General features: G+C 44.4%; 1 protein-coding gene across 6 annotated transcripts in view; it reads right to left on the reverse strand.

Annotated features, from left to right (window-relative positions):
- The window catches only part of LOC131481164 (nibrin-like), a 38,402-nt gene extending 19,060 nt beyond the window's left edge, over positions 1-19,342 (reverse strand). For 2 of the 6 annotated variants that reach the window (XM_058668841.1, XM_058668838.1), the window contains exons 1-7: positions 19,136-19,342; positions 16,689-16,819; positions 15,522-15,670; positions 14,608-14,767; positions 12,211-12,314; positions 5,079-5,196; positions 4,322-4,515 (exon numbers count right to left, since the gene is read on the reverse strand). In XM_058668841.1, the coding sequence (XP_058524824.1) occupies positions 4,322-4,515; positions 5,079-5,196; positions 12,211-12,314; positions 14,608-14,767; positions 15,522-15,670; positions 16,689-16,819; positions 19,136-19,172 (893 nt within the window). In that variant the 5' untranslated portion in view covers positions 19,173-19,342. Of the gene's footprint in view, positions 1-4,321; positions 4,516-5,078; positions 5,197-12,210; positions 12,315-14,607; positions 14,768-15,521; positions 15,671-16,688; positions 16,820-19,135 lie in introns of those variants that run through there. The other 4 variants (XM_058668839.1, XM_058668844.1, XM_058668842.1 and 1 more) reach the window with 4 other exon arrangements.
- Between the last annotated feature and the right edge of the window lie 235 nt (positions 19,343-19,577).

Genomic DNA, 19,577 nt, shown 5'->3' on the forward strand with positions numbered 1-19,577 from the left:
CAGTGCTGCAAGCATGGTTACTTAACGTGCAGTGCCACAACACCAACTCCAACCATCTTTTTCAAATTCTGAGACTTCTCTGCCTATCCCGGAGTCCTCCACACTTATCCTGGCCCCAAAACAAATAACAGGGACCAAAGACTATAGAAGCAAATGTCACCTATGGCCAAGGTTGTCAGTCCAACCTTGTACTCCACCGAGGGTTTCTTCCCAGCATCTATGTGTGTGGAAAGCAACATGCACTGCTGAAGAGCCTAGACTAGAGAACTAGACTGCCTGGATCCCTATCCTGGTTATACTGCTCACTCCATCTTCTAGTCAAACCCCTTCATCAGGTACCACTGGCAGTGTCGTTAACCCACACACCACGGTACTAGCAGGAGGGGCCTTCTATATTTAGAATGGACTTCTCCACTTAGCCCTGTTACCTAGTTTCCTTCATGCACATACATAATTATCGGCCTACTTTCTCTTTCTCTCTCTCTCTCTCTCTCTAGACAGTAAGCTCCCCTCGTGGCAGAGATTATGATTATCTTGCTAACCATTAAATTCCTAGTACACAAAATATAATGAAACAGTACATTTCTGTATTAGCAATAAAATAATTTCGCTTTACAAATTTTTTTTTTACAAAAAAAAAGATTTACTTATTTTTATTTGAAAGGCAGAGTCATAAAGAGAGGAGGAGAGACAGAGATCTTCCATCTGATGGTTCACTCAGCAAATGGCTGCAATGGAGTGTTGGGCCGGTCTGAAGTCAAGAGCCAGGATCTTCTTACTGGTACCTCTCACACATGCAGGGGCCCAGGGTCATGGGCCATCCTCCACTGTCTTCCCAGGCTGAGAAGCAGGAAGCTGGATTCCAACTGGAGCAGCAGGGACTCAAATTGGCCACCAAATGGGATGCTGACACCACAGCCTACTACATTACGGTGACGGCCCTGAAATTTATTTTCTATTTAGCAAACCCATGTGAGGAAAAAGAAACCACCATCGTCAGAAGGACTCTGGGGACAGGACAACTGAATCTCTAGTACAGAGCTGGTGATGATTTCTCGGGCATATCTGCACTCAAGGTCCCATCTATGTATCTTCTTAGCTGACTATAAATTTAGTCACCAGACTAGCAAACCTGGTATTTCCATTGTGAGAAGTTGGTGTGATGGAGGGGGTGAACAATTCACTAGAGAGAGTGAGCACAGCGAGGGTAACTGAACTCACCCTGCAAGGAGGCAGGAGACAGGCAGGTCCCCACGGAGTGGCTGACAACAGTGGCCACACAGAGAGTGACCTGAGGGGTACACCTGCAGTGCAGTCCCCTTTTCCTTATGCTGACTGCCACCACATGCTTGGAAGGGAGCAGTGGGCGGAACAGCTGTCTGTTCCAGTATTGACCATAGTTAAAGAAGCATACTTGTAGCTACAATTGGTCCTCAGCTGGGATGAGTTTTCTCTGGTCCACCAGATTGTCCTAGGTAGGTTTTTAGTGATTTTGCCCTGTGCTGGGGAATCTATATCCTCCGTCATCCGAGACGACTCCACCGAGTGCTCCAGGAACACCCTCCACAATCTCGCAAATCCTTTTAAGCTTCAGTAACACTGAGACTGTGGATCAGTGGCACGGTGGGTAGGTCGGAGCTGCTTCACTCCATTTCAGCTCCCCGCTGATGTGCCTATGAATGCAGGGGAGGATGGCCGCAGCGCTTGGGCGTTTGTACCCACAGGGAAGAAGCTCCAGGCTCCTGCTTTTGGATCAGTCCAGCTGCAGTCACTGCAGCCACTTGGGAAGATCTCTTTCTCTCTGTCTCCCCCTTTTCCCTTCTATGACTCAACGTTTCATATAAATAAGTCTTAAAATAAAAATCATACTGATTAGGCTGGGTCCCAATCCCCTCTTGAGCCATGTTTGAGCTGTATGTGGGTATGGACGAGCCATGGCCGGGCTGAAACATCCAACAACAAGAACCAGAATGGGGTGAAAGCCAGCCAGGAAAAGCCACTGTTCCTGCTAGGACAGGAGGTGAACTGGGTAGGGCTGGCTCAAGGACCCCCTGGCATGCGCAAAATCTGGCATTGGGAGGGGTTCTGATGGAGGAGCCTGGGCAACTCCTCTGGCAGGACACAGTCCCTGCAGGTTAGCACAAGAAGCATGATAGGAAACAGCCCAGAATAGGCCATGGAAAGTTTCCCACTGGCACACATTCAGCATGGGTTGGGGGCAGACCAGGCTGAATCAGTTCATGTCACCCACTGGCAAATCCGATCATCAGAACAGAGTGTGGGATGAGCCGGGTTTGGTCGCGACAAAACCAGTACACATTATGGAATGCCAGGGCGTGGTTGCCTGTACTGGATATGAATGCAGCACCCAACCAGCACACGTGAGATCCAGGAAGGGAGGGGTAGAACTGGCAGGGGGATTAAGGGGCTGGTCCCCTCGCTGGACAGCTACTCCCACCGGAGAGCGTGGGCTGGGATAGAGACAGACCAGACTAAGCAAGGCTACATCACCTGTGCGCTGCATGTGGATTAGACGAGGGAAAAGCCAGGCTGGGCTGATTGTTCCTGCTGGTGCAAGCATAAACTAGAGTGGGTGAGGGATGTTTGGGCATAGCCGCAAAAGCTGGCACTGGGGACTAATTCTGTCAAGTCAAATCACAGGACCACCTAAAGAGTGCATAAACGGGGATAGAGAGACCTGGGAGGGAAAAAGTGGGTTCCCCCTTCTTGGGTCACTATTCCCGTGGGAGGGCATGAAAACTAGGACGGGGGCTGGGATGGCTAGATAGAGAGGCACTCAACCACACCCGTGAGGGCTGGATGGTTGAGTTGGTTAGATAGAACTAAGCTTTAATACCCATTGACACGTACAAGAGCCAAAGGGGATGGGGGACAGACTGGTCTTCTGCTACACATACTGGCAAACCAGGGCAGGGAGCGGGCCTGGTGGGGGTTATTGTGGGTCGCCCCAACTAGGCTGCAGCTCCCACTGGTTGATGTAAGGGCCGAACCAGACTGGACTGCAACACCCATTGGTTCCAGTGCAACTCGGGACCGAAAACAGAACCAACCCAGCAATTGAAACCACCAGCTGATCGGGGTGATGGACTGTGCGAGGCCCTGTGCTTGCTAGAACATACAAGAAACTAGTCTGGGAATACCACAAAGTTTCTTTGGAGATCTCCCCATTCGAACTGCTGGACTCAGAACTCTAATCAAGAAAAGGCAGAAGACAGAGCAGATCAATCATTCATCTCAGCTATATGTTGGCAGCGAAATATGGGGCAAACGGAGACTTTATAATGGACCATATCAATCAGTGGACGACCTCATTGAGCAAAACTGGCAGCGATTCATAACCGGAGAACTACTAACACCACTCGAGCACATATCTCAGAGCATGCCCCACATCCGGGACTCGGAGTGGGCGGGAAACCGGGTGGGGCTTCTCCCTCAATATCCCCCTTTACCTCAGATACATGATGGAAACAATATGGACATAATAGTATTACCCACTTCCCTATCCCCTTGAACCTTTTTTTTTCTTTTTCTTTCTTTAACTGTAATTAACTATGTAAAGATTGTCAACAACAATACAATAAAATAGATTAAAAAAAATTAAAAATAAAAAAATAAAAATAAAAATCATAATATTGCTGAGATGGTTAACCAATAAAAACTGATGGCAGAATGGCAGAAACCCTTGACTGAACGTATCTACTGACTCTATCCCCACTACAAATACTATTCTAAGGTATCCGACCTTTATTTTATTATTATTATTTTTTGCTTTCTCAAAATCACATTATAGAGGAAGAAATTTTTATATGAATTTTAATATGTAGTTATGAAAGGACAAATACATTTCAGCTGTAAGCAACTTCAGAAAGAAATTATCTTTGAATTTTAACCTTCTCAACTGTATCATATTCAGCAAAAAAGCTTAATATGACTTCATTGATTCAGAAACGCTAAGTTTACAAATTCTATTAATGCAAAAAAAAAGAGGCAGAAAATATTCTGATAAAACTGTTCTTTGCACACGAAGTCACAATCAATTGTCAAGTCAATCACACGGCATAACTATAACAAGAACCTTTGTATCTAGGAAGCATCTTCAAAAGTTCATGAAAATTGGGTATTAGGAAAACACTATGTACGAATTTTAAAGTGTTTTTGTCTCCAAATGAATGTCTTTCAAGGTCATTTTCCCAAAATTTTCTGAAGTACTCTAATACTTTTTCATTGCTAAATGAAGTGTAATCAAAATGTGACATACAACTTCCCATTTGCATTTTTATTTAAAATAATAGTACTGTACCTCTGAAGCAGCTCCATAATTGAGCGAATCCATTTTCTCTGAGAGTCAGGAATTACCATTTGTGTACTGGTTATTGCTATATCAATAACACACGTTCCAGGAGCTGAAAAGAAGCTATCATCTTCTTCATTTTCTTCTGTTATCAACCTCGCTTCTCCACCTCCAAAAACAACTGCTGAACTTAGTTTCTTATACTAAAAATGGAAAGAAACATGTTTTGTTAGCCAAAGTGTCCTGAGATAACTTTTGCTATGAAAAAATTTAATTTGGAAAATAAAACTGAATTGGAATTTAAAAAGAATTGGTTCTACTCCTAGAACAGATCATTTGAGATTTCATTTTGGGAAGAATTCTTAACTCAGAAGTTCTCCAGGCAGCCCTGGAACCATTGCCTTGTCCACAGTAATATCACCATCGTCATCAGACTTACTCTAACTGTCGGCTTAGCCGCATGACTTTTCTGCAGTAACAAAGTGTAAGGACCCTTGTTTGGCACAGAGAAGACACTCTACGGATGCTTACTGACTGATAAGCTAGGACAAAGTTTCCTGTCCTCTGTGTTTACATATTTATATAAACCAGGTCAGTTAACAGGTATTAAGAAATATAATTCTATACATGATCACCTGGCAGACTCTGGTACCTGCACTTCACAATTCTGTACAAAAATTCTCAAATCAAATACCTTCTCAGTGTGAGAACAACAGCACGTGTTGATTTATGGTCTTCTTTAGGAAAGTATAATTTCTAACATTACCTGCTTGGCATTTAAAAATACAAATGTTTTTCCTTTGAAGATCTCTTTTCTTTCCTGCCGCCTCGACAGATCAATATTATTATTTCCAATAGCTGGTTCATCAATAGGTGGGTAAAAACTGTAGAAGTTTTTAAAGCATATTATAGTTACATACTATTATGCATGCTTACTATTACATTTATAAATTTCTGATACCAGAAAAGCATAATTTCCATAAAATCACAACAACTTCTTTTTAAAGTAAGATTTTTTTTTTTAACTTGGTACAAAATGACCAAAAACCATCCATGTGCCTTTGCAGGAACTATAGTGAGAGGTACTGCACAGCACAGCAGGACTGGCTTTCAGTTCCTCAGAATAACCAAGGTAGACAATCACAATCAGACACATATGAAACACACATGACTCAAACAGTTCATGTGAATTGCAAAAGGGTGAGAGAAAAGACCAAATTCTATTAGCAGCTCGTGTTGATCTGGGAGCCACTCTGTGTTACTAACGCTCACATTTAGTTCTGTGAACACTACCGTAATACTGTTTCAGAGCATCTTAGAAAGGTTCACAATAGTTTAAAACCTACTCTAAAGAGTAAAGAACCTATTTTTCTGCTCTTTAGTAAGATGCTATAATATTTTTTCAATCATCTGGGAAAATGAGAAGAAAGCAAACAGGAAGTAAAATTCAACAGATAATTCTTAAAATTTCACTAGGCCATACTTTGAATTCCCTAAGAGATTTTGTTACAGTAAAACTATTAACCAGCTCCCAGTAAAACTATTAACTCAACATAATGATGACTACAGGGAACAAGACAGGAAGAGGCAGTTCACAACATGGACAGTCAATAAACATTTAAGGGCTAATTATCTTCAGAGAGTAACAACCAATAGGACAATATAGCAATCTTAATGGTGATCAAAGGACTGTAGAACTGATTTCCCTGCATTCCTCCCTCCAGCTGCCATCTCGCTCCGCCTCCACTGCTCCTTGGCCACACAGAGTATGCACATCTCCTAAAGAAAAGCTGAGTCTTGACAGAAAAGTGGAAAATTTATAACTTGAAGGATAATAGCATTTACTCCAATCCATCACAACAAATGCTCTAAGTATATCCTGAGATGATTTCTGCAAGCCAAAATCCCAGGTGACTGGGTTATCCAGAAGGATCACCACAGATTTAATTGACAATACAAAATTCGAGCTACCATGTTAACTCTCATGTTTCTAAACAACTTTTAAAATTACATAGTTCACTTTTCGCAGTTTACTGTACCTAAGAAAAGAGTTAACTGTAGTTTAGTTCAAAGGATTTAACATTCTCTCTACACTGAACCAGGTTTGTAAAAATAAGCATAGAATTTACATTCAGTTTTTCTTAACAACACTATGAGAGTACTAACTATGTCTGAATCTAGAATATTTGGCTCTTCCACTAAATATGATGAGGGCAGAAATTTAAAACTACACACACAAAAAAAGATTTAATTATTTTATTTGATGGAGTTCCAGAGACAGAAGGGAAGAGAGAGCCAAGCCAGGGCGCTATCTTCCATCTGTGGATTCACTGCTTTCACTTCCCAAATGGCCTCAACAGTCAGTGCTGAACCAGGGTGAAGGCAGGAGCAAGGAGCTCCTTCAGGTCTCCCACATGGATGGGTCATCTGCTGCTGCTTTTCCCAGGACATTAACAGGGAACTGGGTCTAAAGTGGGTAAGTCAAGACATGAACTGGTGTCCATATGACATGCTGTCAGCATTGTAGGCAACAGCTGAGACTGCTGCGCAACGACCTGAGTTCCTGTAAATTTTTTTGGCTTATTTGATCCTCAATGTATCTTTTGCCTGGTTTATGGTAGACATTCAACAGACGTAATTATAAATTATAACTTTGATAAATATACAAAGTATAAACATCCCTCAATTTGGGGACAACAAATTTAAGTATTAAAATTCTAGGATTAAAACAATGTATCTTGTTTACTTTAGAACACTGTTCAATTTGAAACCCACTAACAAGTAAAATCTACCTTGGGGAAAAAAAAAGATACAGGTAAGAACTACCCTGAGCCAAGAACACCGATGCATTATGGGTAGCTGGAGAGAAAGCCGTACTTGACCTGGCACACAGACTGCGATCTCAGCTTCACCCCTGTGCTCCAACTTCAGCCCCAGGACAAACACAGAAGATTAATAACACACTGAGAAAAAGCATACCAGTGGGAGTGGTTGTCCAGCAGGGGAGCCCACATTCCCCTGCCGGCTTTGCCTCCTCCTCCCCAACCCCGGTTCTCACGTGTGCTGTTTGGGCACTGCAACCATATCTGGTACGGCTCACCTCACGTTGGCATTCCTTAATGTGCATGGTATGTGTTGCGACCAAAATTGGCCTGACCCACACTCTATGCTGGCATTCAGATTTGCCAGCAGTTGATGGTCTGCCCCCCACCTATGCCATATGTATGATGTAAAGATTTATTTTATCTTTTTTGCAAAGTCAGATATACAGAGAGGAGGAGAGGCAGAGAAGATCTTCCATCTGATAATTCACTCCCCAAGAGACTGCAACGGTCGAAGCTAAGCCGATCCAAAGCCTGGAGCCAGGAACTTCCTCCAGGTCTCCCATGTGGGTGCAGGGTCCCAAGGTTTTGGGCCATCCTCCACTACTTTCCCAGGCCATAAACTACGAGCTGGATGAGAAGTGGGACTGCTGGGATTAGAACCGGCACCTATATGGGATCCTGGCATGTGCAAGGCGAGGACTTTACTGCTAGACTACCACACCTAGCCCCAGATAAAAATAAACATTAAAAAAAAACAAACAAACCCTACTACTGCCTGCCTTCCTTCCTTCCTTTCCTCCGTCCCTCCTTTCACTCTCTCTTTTCCCTTCAAGGTCAACAATCCACAAGGTAACATGGTCAGTGGTTCTGGCTGTTGTGCAACCTCTGCGCATATACGTTACCCTGGCTCCCCTTCTGGCTACTCTGGAGGCTGTCAGCACCACATTGGGCCACCAGGGCAGAAAATGAAAGGCCATGTGGATGGGGCCAGGAGAAAAGCAAAGAGCAAGCTACAAAGGAGACTCAGCGTCTCAGACAACGTTCACAGAGGCCTGTTGACAGTTGCTCTCCAAGGTTCTGTCCTCTGCCTACTTCTACATTTCCCCTGGTGACCATGTCCACACTCAGCACCTCAAAAGATGTGTATTAGGATGAAGGTGACATCAGAAGAGGATGTGGAGGCCCGGCGCAATGGCTCAGTGGTTAAATTCTTGCCTTGAACGCACTGGGATACCATATGGCTAAATTCTTGCGGTACATGCCCTGGGATCTCACATGGGTGCCAGTTTGTGTCCTGGCTGCTCCACTTTCCACCCAGCTCCCTGCCTCTGGCCTGCAAAAGCCTTGGAGGATGGCCCAATACCTTGGGACCTGCACCCACACTGGAGACTTGGAAGAAGCTTCTGGCTCCTGGCTTCAGATCAGCTCAACTCTGGCCATTGTGGCCACTTGGACATTGTACCAATGAATGGAATGAAGATCTTTCTCTGTGTCCTACTCTCTATAAATCTGCTTTCCCAATCAAATAAATAAATTTTTGGAAGTAGAAAAACAAAAAAACACAAGCTACTACTACTACCCAGTACTTCATACCCATTGTAATATAGCATAACACATAACCCTGTGTTTATGGTGATGCTGATATTAACAAACCTATACTTGTCAGTCCTATAAAAACATAGCACATACATATGTATACAATAAGACATGCTTTGAGCTGGGATAGGGATGGACCAGACTAGGCAGGGCTGCAGCACCTGTGTGCCTCATGTGAACCAGATTAGGGAAGAGCCAGGGCGGACTATTCCTACTAGTGCTAACAAACCTAGAGGGCATGAGAGCTGTCGGGATTTAACCATAGCAGAAGCTGGCATTAGGGGCTAATACAGTCAAATCCAACCACAGGGCCACCTGGAGAGAGCACAATCTGGGAATGAGAGTGACCTGGGAGGGAAATAGTGGGCTCCTTCCTCTTGGGCTATCACTCCCATGGGAGGGCAAAAATAACTAGCACAAGGGCTGGGTGGCTAGACAGAGAGGAACTCAACAACATCCGTGAGGGCTGGACAGCTGAGCTGGTTCGATGGAACTAAGCTACAATTCCCTTCGACATTTACGAGAGCCAAATGGGATATGGGGCAGACTAAACTAGTCTGCTACACATGCTGGCAAATTAGGACAGGGATGGGCCTGGTGGGGGTTATTGGGGGTTGCGTTCACTAGGCTGCAGCTCCCACTGGTTGTTGGTGTGATGACGGAGTATGTGATGAGCAGAACCAGGACAGACTGCAACACCCTTTGGCTGGAAGTCGGGGCTGAATGGAACCAAACCAGCAACTGCAACCACCAGCTGATCGGGGCGATGGACTGTGCCAGGTCCTGTACTTGCTAGTACATACAGGATTCTGGTCTGGCAACACCTCAAAGTTTCTTTGGGGATCCCCTCAACCGAAATGGCGGACTCAGAACCTTAACCAAGAAAAGACAGAAGATAGAACAGGTCAATCAACTACCACAGCTATATGTTGCCAGTGAAACATTGGACAAAGGGAGACTCTATGATGGACTATGTCAATCTCCAACAGCCTCATCGTGTCTGGAGTGGCGAGATGAGCAGCAATGCATAACTGGTGAACTACCGGGACCACTTGAGCAAGGATCTCAGAGCATGTCCTACATCCAGGACCTGGGGTGGATGGGAGACTGGGTGGAGCTTCTCCTCAATATTCCCTTTAACCCTTGTAACTTTTTACCCTAATCAACAATGTAAAGATTGTCAAAATATAATAAAAAAAAATAAGACATGCTTATGAACATGAACCACTATGTTACTGTTCTCAAAATAAAATTAGTGGGCTCAGCTTGATGGCTCAGAGGTTAAATCCTTGTCTTGTAAGCACTGGCATCCCCCAGGGAGCTGATCTGTGTTCCCGTTGTTCCACTTCCCATTCAGCTCCCTGCTGGTGGCCTGGGAAATCAGCAGAGGATGGCCCAAAACCTTGGGATCCTGTGCCCATGTGGGAGACCCAGAAGAAGCTCCTGGCTCCTGGTTTCAGATCGGCTCAGCTTTGGATGTTGCAGCCCTTTGGGAAGTGAACCAGTGGATGGAAGATCTTTGTCTCTGTCTCTCCCTCTCTCCAAAAATCTGATCTGTCTTTCCAGTAACAATAAATAAATCCTTAAAAAATAAAAAAATTAGTAACAAACACTACAAAATCCTGATAAAAATACTTTTGAAATACTTAACTTGCTTAACACCCTTAAACTTAAGGCCATTTTAAATATCAACTCATTCTATAGAAACAATATAAGCTTGTAAATGTACAATCTGGCCACACTGATGGCTTTGGGGCAGCAGGTTAGGGTCTAACAGGTTCCAGACAGTCGCACCCATGGCAGTAATCATGGGGTGATCCACACCAACACCCTCTGGTGTCACCAAGAACCCCAGGCTTTCGGGACTGGTTGGTCCCAGACACGGCAGGACCCGCAATCTCAGGGAGCACAGAATGGGCTGTGTGTGCTAGCGCTGAAACACACAGTGCACGCTGTGCTGCCTGCGCTGACTCCAGTGCGGAGGAGGGAAGCCTGCCCAGGTGCACTCGAATGAGTGGGGCTGCTCCTACAAACCAGCTGAGGTCCTCAGATGCCACTTCAAACACAAAAAAGGCCAGAAACTTCTCCGAGTTAGTGACAGTGACCTATGGACACAGCCAACAGAATCAGCTAAGTTTTCTATGGCTCCTGAGATGTAGCCCTGAGATGAGATGCGGAGAGCTTTCTGAACCCAGGACATGAAGACCTTCACACCTAATCAGTAAGAAGCAGCTACAGAAGATGAGACAAATGTATATCCTTCAGCAACCCTTAAGAAAAGGGGTTGGAAATCTCTTAGTGGGAGAGTGAAACAGGACACATAAGGAGCAAGCTTAGCATCACCAACTGGAAGTCAAAGCTCCCCTACCTTATGCAATGTGCTCTACCTACTTGTCAATCAAATGGCCCCTTTCCCAGGAGGCACTCCCCTCACCTGGGACTTGGGGTGGTATTAGGTACCACCCCTCTTTCCAGGATCACAAGAAGCCAGCCAATGGCAAGTGGCACTCTCTCTTCCCCACCCAAGATAACAAGGTTAAAGCAGAAAACCTCTTTCCTGCCTTTCCTCTCTCTGGCCACTCTAGCCCTAAGTGTGTGTCTGTGGTGTCCTCATCTTTCAAGTAAACTGTGCCACGGGGGGGGGGGGGGGGATATATATATATACAATCTATTTTGTCACATTACCCTATAATTTACTGATTTGTGCATTTTGACTAAACAAGCTCTTGTCCTATGTAACTGACTAAAGACACTGACCATTTTGTTACGCTCAGCATTTTGATCATACAATCTGGAATAAATAATAACAAATACTTTCCCTTGTAACAATCATTCTTACTGCTTTAAAGATCACTAACAATATCCATAAATAGATCTCCAAGTCTAGTGGCTCACAAATCTGGCACAGTACCAACAAAATCAAACAAAATTCTTATGAATCATACACATTTGGTTGCAATGACCAACAATCAACATTTCTTTTAACAAGCAATTAGGATGAGAGCAAGCCGTGTGCTCAGATTTTATAGATGTAATTACTAATCTAGAGCTACTCAACTGTGTCAGTGCTGATCTCGTTTTGAAATGAGGTAACAAAAGCAATGCTCAGTGCTGTCAACATTTAGGTCCAAATATGTGGTTCTCCAAGAGGGTTCCTGCACCCCCACTTTCAAGCGTACCTCACCCATGACCCCAACACTGGCACATGAGCAATGCTGACCTATTTACCATCCTTCAACACTTTTTTGTTATATATAAGCAGTTAACATCTGTTTCACAGAGCTAAGAAATAACCAATTAAGAATTTGGGGTACTCTTTCTGTACAGTCTAACTGAAACAATTTCATTATCATGGAACACATACACACACACAAAAACCAAGCAACTATCACATCTAGAATTAGAGCGAGTTCACCGAAAGTCAATGCTCTTATCTTTTCTAAGTCATATGTTGTTAATTAGAAACACAAAATATACCTTTCCAATTGTGGAGGTTGTTTCTTGGACTGAACTGCTTTGAGAAATTCAGTAAAATACTCTGGCTTGACAATAGGGCATCCACAAATGAGTGCACAAATCGTCTAAAAGGAAGAAAATATAGGTGGCTATAATATAGTCATTATGATAGCTTCTTCTAAAGAAAAAATTGATGTTATAAATGACAAAGATGCCTTTCTAATAACTGTTTTCTTTCCTTAAATTCATAAATGAAGTCACAATCTGTAAAATAGAAATTCATATTTGCTCAGTTTTATATCCCAAACCAGAACTACTCAATTATCAGGAGCCTATGACACAGTAGTCCTTTTGGATAGGCAGAATAACATCAAGACTTTTAAAATGCATTCCAATTTGAAAAATATTACAAGTATACTTTCAGGCTGAAGAAATCTAACCCATCCTGCAGAGGCAATACACATTATGAAATACATGGAAATTATTTTGGAGCCTAACTGCTTTCAGAAGGAGTAAGAGTATAGAATAAAGCCTCTTCAACAAAGTAAATCAAGGAGCAACTGGTTAGGCTCAGTGGAAGCTGATGCACACATAAAGAGGGAAAGAAACCGTGAACTAACGGGAATCAAGCTATAAGCCTCAAGTAACATACATCCACAAAATCAGAAAAGGACTAGAGAATACTACTGTAGGCAATTAAAATAAGAAAGATCTGGCATATTCTAGGAAATAATCCAACTATACAGTTTATACAGATGTTTTCAATAATGCAGGTGTTAGGAGTGACCAGATTGAGGGCATCTCTAAAGACTGGAATCTGACAGGTATCAACTTCCTATGTGAATGAGATCATCCAAATCCAACAGGAAGTAGTGAAATGCAATCAACAGAGGACTGAATAAAACTCCAACACATGCGATTCTGGGCAAAGTGCTTAATTGCTCCAAGTCTCAAATTGCTCTTCAAAATATAAAAGCTGGGCCCGGTGGCGTGGCCTAGCGGCTGAAGTCCTCGCCTTGAACGCCCCGGGATCCCATATGGCCGCCGCTTCTAATCCCGGCAGCTCCACTTCCCATCCAGCTCCCTGCTTGTGGCCTGGGAAAACAGTTGAGGACAGCCCAATGCTTTGGGACCCTGCACCTGCATGGGAGACCCGGAAGAGGTTCCTGGTTCCCAGCTTCAGATCGGCACACACCAGCCATTGCGATTCACTTGGGGAGTGAATCATCGGACGGAAGATCTTCCTCTCTGTATATCTGAATTTGTAATAAAATAAATAAATCTTTAAAAAAAAAAGAAATAAATAAAAGCTGAACTAAATACTCCTCAGGTTTCCCTTTGGCTCTAACCTTCAATAATCTAAACAAAACAAAACACAAGCAAGAGAAAACCTATGAGCCTAAATATAAGTTGGGAAGGATGACCAAAAAATAAAATAATATAATGATCAGATTTATTTTTTTTTAGCAAAAAGTGGTTAGAAACACTAGAGGAAGCGCTGCACACTCCATGGTGGTGTCTCCAATGGTGGGCATTGGCATGTCAGTTACTACAAGTGTCCAGCTCTGAGGACTTGGCAAAGTCTCCTAGGACAATCAAAGCATCTGCGACCTTATTTCAGGCCTTCTAAACCCACGTATCATTACCTATTCCATTTAAATAACTTAATATCTTAAGGTCCCAAAATGGGGCATATGATTTTTGGTTTTACAAATGTTCTATGAATCTATTGCCTGTGAGTTTATCAATGTGAGTATTTTTGATATGTCATGCTGCAGAAGCTATAAAATCAATGTCCTAAATTTCCAAGAGGGAACTATCTTTGTTCAGGGCTACCTTTCCCATGGTACATGTTTAACTTCAGGTTCAATCTGGGCAGCGAGCCTTTCGCTTTGACAGCTATTTCACACACATAGATGTATACATGTAAGAGTTATTTATACATAAATTAGAACATAACACTACCATTTAATTAATTATAACTAAAGGTTTTTGCATCTTTAAACAAAAGAATCAAAGTATTTGTTGCTTTTCAGCCTAAAACAATCCCACATATCTTTCTGCACTGTCAGCCTGTCTAACGAATCACATCTTAATGCCATTCTTCAATTACCTTTGGATCTATCAAAGCTGATGAAAACGCAAAATCTGAAAACATACCAAAATACATCACTGTTTTAATGACTAGTCAGCATCTTTGGAAGGAACATATCTATACATCTCAGGACATTAAAGATACATCAAAGAAATCTTGGTGTGATTAGAGCTTAACTGAGGGAGCATGAGACCATGAGACAATGTCAGGGACAGGAGGAAGACAATCTGACAGAAGAGACACATGGTGCTAACTCTGGGCTGTGGGTGAGCACACTCAAGCTCCCAGAACTTGTGTTAATATGGCAACACAGTTCAACTTACTTTAATGGTGACTTTCACTGACATCATGACAAGGTGAGTACATTCTTTTGTCCAACTGTTCACAGTGAGTCCTCCAAGTTGCAATACAGCTTGATTTAGAGCAGTTTTCCCAGACACATCTAAACAAGAAGAACAAGCAACCAAAGGCTCATACTCCACCCTGTGAATGACAATAAAGTTGCATTATCACAGTTACAGAGAGGACAATTTACAGTACTTTACAACTTTAAGCTTACAACATATTATTAACTTAATTTTGACACACTATACATTTGTAACTTAGGAAATTCTTACTTCCTAAGTCTTGTGTTCCCAAAGAAGAACACATCAACATTGTATTTTCAATTATGAAGCATCAAACAAACGAGGCTCCTATCACAACTCACAGGGACTAACACAAACTTTTATGCACCTGTCACCCACCACCTATGATCGACCAAAATGCACTAACCACACAAAGTTCACTGCCATGCTAAACGGGAAGTCAATTATACTGTCATCTTATAATCCTTAAATCTTTTCTTTAAAATTCAATTGTTGTGAAATAAAATTGTCTACTTTAACATAGTTTAAAGTTTGGGGCCAGCGCCGTCGTTTGGTAGACTAAGCTTCCACCAGGATTCCATATGGGCAACAGTTCACACCCCAGCTCCCCAACTGGGGATGCAGCTCCCTGCTTGTGGCCTGAGAAAACAGTCAAGGACAGCCCAAAGCCGTGGGACTCCTCAGCCATGTGGGAGACTCAGAAGAAGCTCTGGTTCCTGGCATCGGATTGGCCCAGTTCTGGCTGTTGTGGCAACCTGGGGAGTGAACTAGTGAAGGCAAGATCTTTCTGTCTCTCCTTCTCTCTGTTTATCTGCCTTTCATGTTAAAATAAAGCTTTAACAACAAAAATTAAATAAACAAATCCATACCTGAATTTACTTTCAAACACTCCAAAGGTGACTCTATCCCCTGTCTTCAAAGTTTGGGGAAGCTTATTTTGCATTTTTTCCTCATTAACAAAGGTACCATATTTAGAATTATCTTTGATTGTCAATACAGGGATTTCATCAGTTTGACTCTGAAAATTAGATAAGTAATTACAAGTCTTTTACAGCTCAAGTACATACAATCCAGGGGGAGACGGGAGACATTTGATAACTTTTGAAAAGGGCAAAACAAGGAAACAGCTGGATCTCCTGCCACCAGAGGGAATGACAGCTACTGTTTTGGCTGCCTTCAAAGGACTCATTAGGAATTAACATAAATATCTCCCTTTAAGAAAACCTCTGAACTTCAGAATTACAACTCTTGGAACACACATTTTTCTTTATTTCTGTAAATTTCCCAATCCTTCCATTTCACACACTGGAGAATTTGACGATTGGCAGCAGTTTGCCTCATGCATACCATGTCAGCTTCAGTCCTAAGTTTTCATTTTGTTTTGTTTACATTATCAAAAGCACATGGTAAACACTGGGCGAATGAAAACAAGGCATAAAGCCTAGAGGTTCTGACTTTTGGTAATAATTTTACTTTTTCTATAGGAACTTCTATAATAATGCTTTTCTACAACACAAATAGACACAAAACCTAAATGCCAGTAAACAATCCATCATTTGTGCATTTGTCACATTTGTTCCAACTAACTGCTTACTTTCTTGTTACTACCACGATTATTTTGAACATATTTATTCATATATTTTTACTCTCATCACCCGTGGTTCTGGTGAAAGCTAACAAATACATTCCAAGCTATTCAAAAGAGCTGTGGATGAGAAGCAACAGTTGTCTTCCCAGGAACACCGTCATTCCCACTGCAGAGCCTCCCTTTACACACCCAGAGTTTGTGTCCATCAGTCACATACTCTCTTGAAGAGCAAGCATCATGAATGCATCACAGCTAAGCCCAGTAACTCTCACCAGGGAACATTCAATGCTTGTTAAGTAAACAAACACAACTACAACCTACTTTCTCCAAGTTTCTAAGTCACTAAAACAAAAGCATAAAATGCTCAAACAGCTCTCTCTCACATCAAGGCAATATACTGTGATTTCAACTCTCACTGCAAGCTAGCAAAATACAATCAGGAACATACCAAGTCGGTCACAGCAAAATGAGCGGTTAACACTGCATGATTTCGACTGATAGACTGATCATTTTCAATTAGTATAGCACAGTTTTTCCTTCCAATGATGTACTCAGTGCCAGTCAAAAGTCTGTACGGTTCTAAGAGAAATAAAATAAAGAGACACAAACACATATACATACATGTGTACATTATATAGGATAAAACTCATGATATTTCAAGAAAACATTTAGTTTGCTATTTAAATATGAATCAGTTTCACATAAGTTAAACTCACATTTTCTATTAAACCCTATTGAGGAATAACAAAAGATCACCTACATTCATGCAAGGGCATACCATTTCTCTCCAGGAGGAACAACAGTGAAAGGAATTAATGCTTTCCCAAATTATACATTTACTGAAATCCTAAGTAAAGTCCCAATACGAACTTGATTGGAGCTTCCATCCAACAGTTCACTCCCCAAATGGCCACAACACCGGAGCTGAGCTGATCTGAAACCAGGAGATAGGAGCTTCTTCCAGGTCTCTCATGTTGAGTGTAGGGCCCAAGGCTTTGGGTCGTCCTGGACTGCTTTTCCAGGCCGCAGAAGGGAGCTGGATGGGAAGTGGAGCAGCTGGGAGTAGGAGTGGTGGCCATATGGGATGCCAGTGCTAACAGCAGAGGATTATCCAGTTGAGCCATCACACCAGCCCCTATTCTTTGGTTTTAAATTTTTACTTTACAATACTTTACTTATTTGGGGGACAGGGATACACATTCTGACTCACTGCCCAAACATCCATGGTATCTGGGCACAGGACTCAAACTAGATCAGCCCACAGGTGGCAGTAACTCAACTCTGAGCTGTGCCCAAGGATGCACTTTAGCCAACAGTGGAGACAGGGCTGAACAGGACTCCCAGGCTAGCCCTGCTACACAGTGCCAAATGTCCACCCTTAGCAGTGCTATCCCCGTAACAGATGGCTAAGTCTCAGCTTGTCACCTACTCAGACCAGGTCCTGCAGGGCAAATGCCTTCTCACTGCACACTCAGTGCAGGCCACCAGTGAGCTGCAACTAACCAATCTGGCTGCTTCTGGAAGTCACCTCCTACTATCTGCTGGACTGTTGGGTACTGCTCTCCCAATCTCCACTGGCTTTGTCCACATCCTGATTCAGGAATCCTTTCCTCAGGTGTGCTGTGCCAAACTCAATTTGTCTCAGGTCTGTCTTCTTTCCACACATCCACAGGAACCCTGAGACCCATGAGAAAAACTGAAATCTTTATGGTCTATCCTTGCACTGGTCCAAGTTCATAGGGATGCCTGTATTGGTGTTTACAAAAGTCCTTCAGGGACCAGATCATATTAATTCTCAGTCTGCAGCACCGGCATCCCATGTGGACACTGGTTCAACCCCAAGCTGCTCCACTTCCCATCCAGCTCTCTGCTTGTGGCTGGGAGAGCAGTGGAGCACGACCCAACGTCCTGCACCCCTGTATCCACATGGGAGACGAGACGAAGCTTCTGGCTCCCAGCTTTGCACTGGTCCAGCTCTGGCCATGCAGGCCATCCCGAGAATGGAGGACTTCTCTGTATTTCCTGCTCTCATTCAAATGAAACAAAGAGTTCCTAACTTTTCTTTTCTTTAAACCTCTTACATAGCCAGTCAACACTGCCTCTCTGCAGACCCTTTTCCCAATCACAATGTCAACACCCTGAGCACACAGGCTATCATGGCTTTACCGGCTCACCCTTTGATCAGCCAATAAGGACCACAAACAGCAGGCAGGCAACTAGCAACTTCTCCTACAGAAGTGCAGACACACAACAAAGGGGCGGGGTGAATGCCTGGCTTTTGGGGCAGCTCCCCTGGGACACCAGCATCCCAGGTTTGTGCAGGGGCTTCAGTCCCAGCACCGCCAAGGCGCACTCTGACAGACAGCAACTGAGGCCCTTGCATCCCGGGGTTCCTGGCTCGGGCCTGGCCAGCCCCAGTGTTGGACACATCTAGGGCACTGAACTCGGAGATGCAAGATCTGGTCTTTTTTCAAAAAGAAAGTCTGGGCCACCCCCTCTTGCTGACAGCGCGGGAACGCGTCTGAGACCACAGGAAGCTGCTCGGTGCACCTGTTTCTCCTCAGCCTCCTCAGCCAGGGCTCAGCGCAGGGCCAGCCGCCCACCGCCCATGCCCACTGCACAGCGCCGGGGGCCCACCGGCCACTGCACAGCGCGGGACACGGCCGGGCGTCCACCCGCCCACGCCCACGCCCCAGGGCCGGGGACAGCGGCCTTCCCCGCCACGGCGCAGCCGGGACCACCACGCGCCCGCCAGACCCCGGCTTTCCTTCCCGTGCCCCCTGCCCCGTGCCCCGGAACGTAAGGGCACCGCACCGGAAGCGGCGCTCCCACACCTCCTTCCCCGCGGCGGCCGCTCCCCAGAACCCGGGCCCTCTGTCCCTTCTCTGTCCTTACCTCGGGCTGGGCCCGCGGCCGGGAGTAGCTTCCACATGGGCCCTGCTGCCGCCCGACGCCACCGGCGCCAGCCCGCCTGCCAGCCGCCCGAGCTCCGGCCGTGCGCGCTCCCGGGCCGCGCGAGCCTCTGTGCTGCCGGCGGGACGCAGCGGGCGTGCGGCCAGGGCGCGGGGCGCCACCTGCTGGGGAGCCAGGAACGGCGCTGTCTCTGCAGAAGTTGACCAGGTACTTGTTGGCAAGAATGGCAGAGAGAGCAGGAGAGACACACAAATCTTTCCAGCTGCCCTGTGGTTCCCCAGATGGCTCAAAGATCAGGGCTGGACCAGGCCCAAGTCAGGAACTTCATCAGGGTCTGCCTTGAGGGTGGTAGGGGCCCAAGCACTGGGGCCATCTTCCAGCTGCTTTGGAAAGATTTTTTTTTTAATTCGTCTTAGCTGAGGAC

The sequence above is a fragment of the Ochotona princeps genome, chromosome 9 (assembly GCF_030435755.1).
Source record: "Ochotona princeps isolate mOchPri1 chromosome 9, mOchPri1.hap1, whole genome shotgun sequence".
In the NCBI taxonomy this organism is placed as follows: domain Eukaryota; kingdom Metazoa; phylum Chordata; class Mammalia; order Lagomorpha; family Ochotonidae; genus Ochotona; species Ochotona princeps.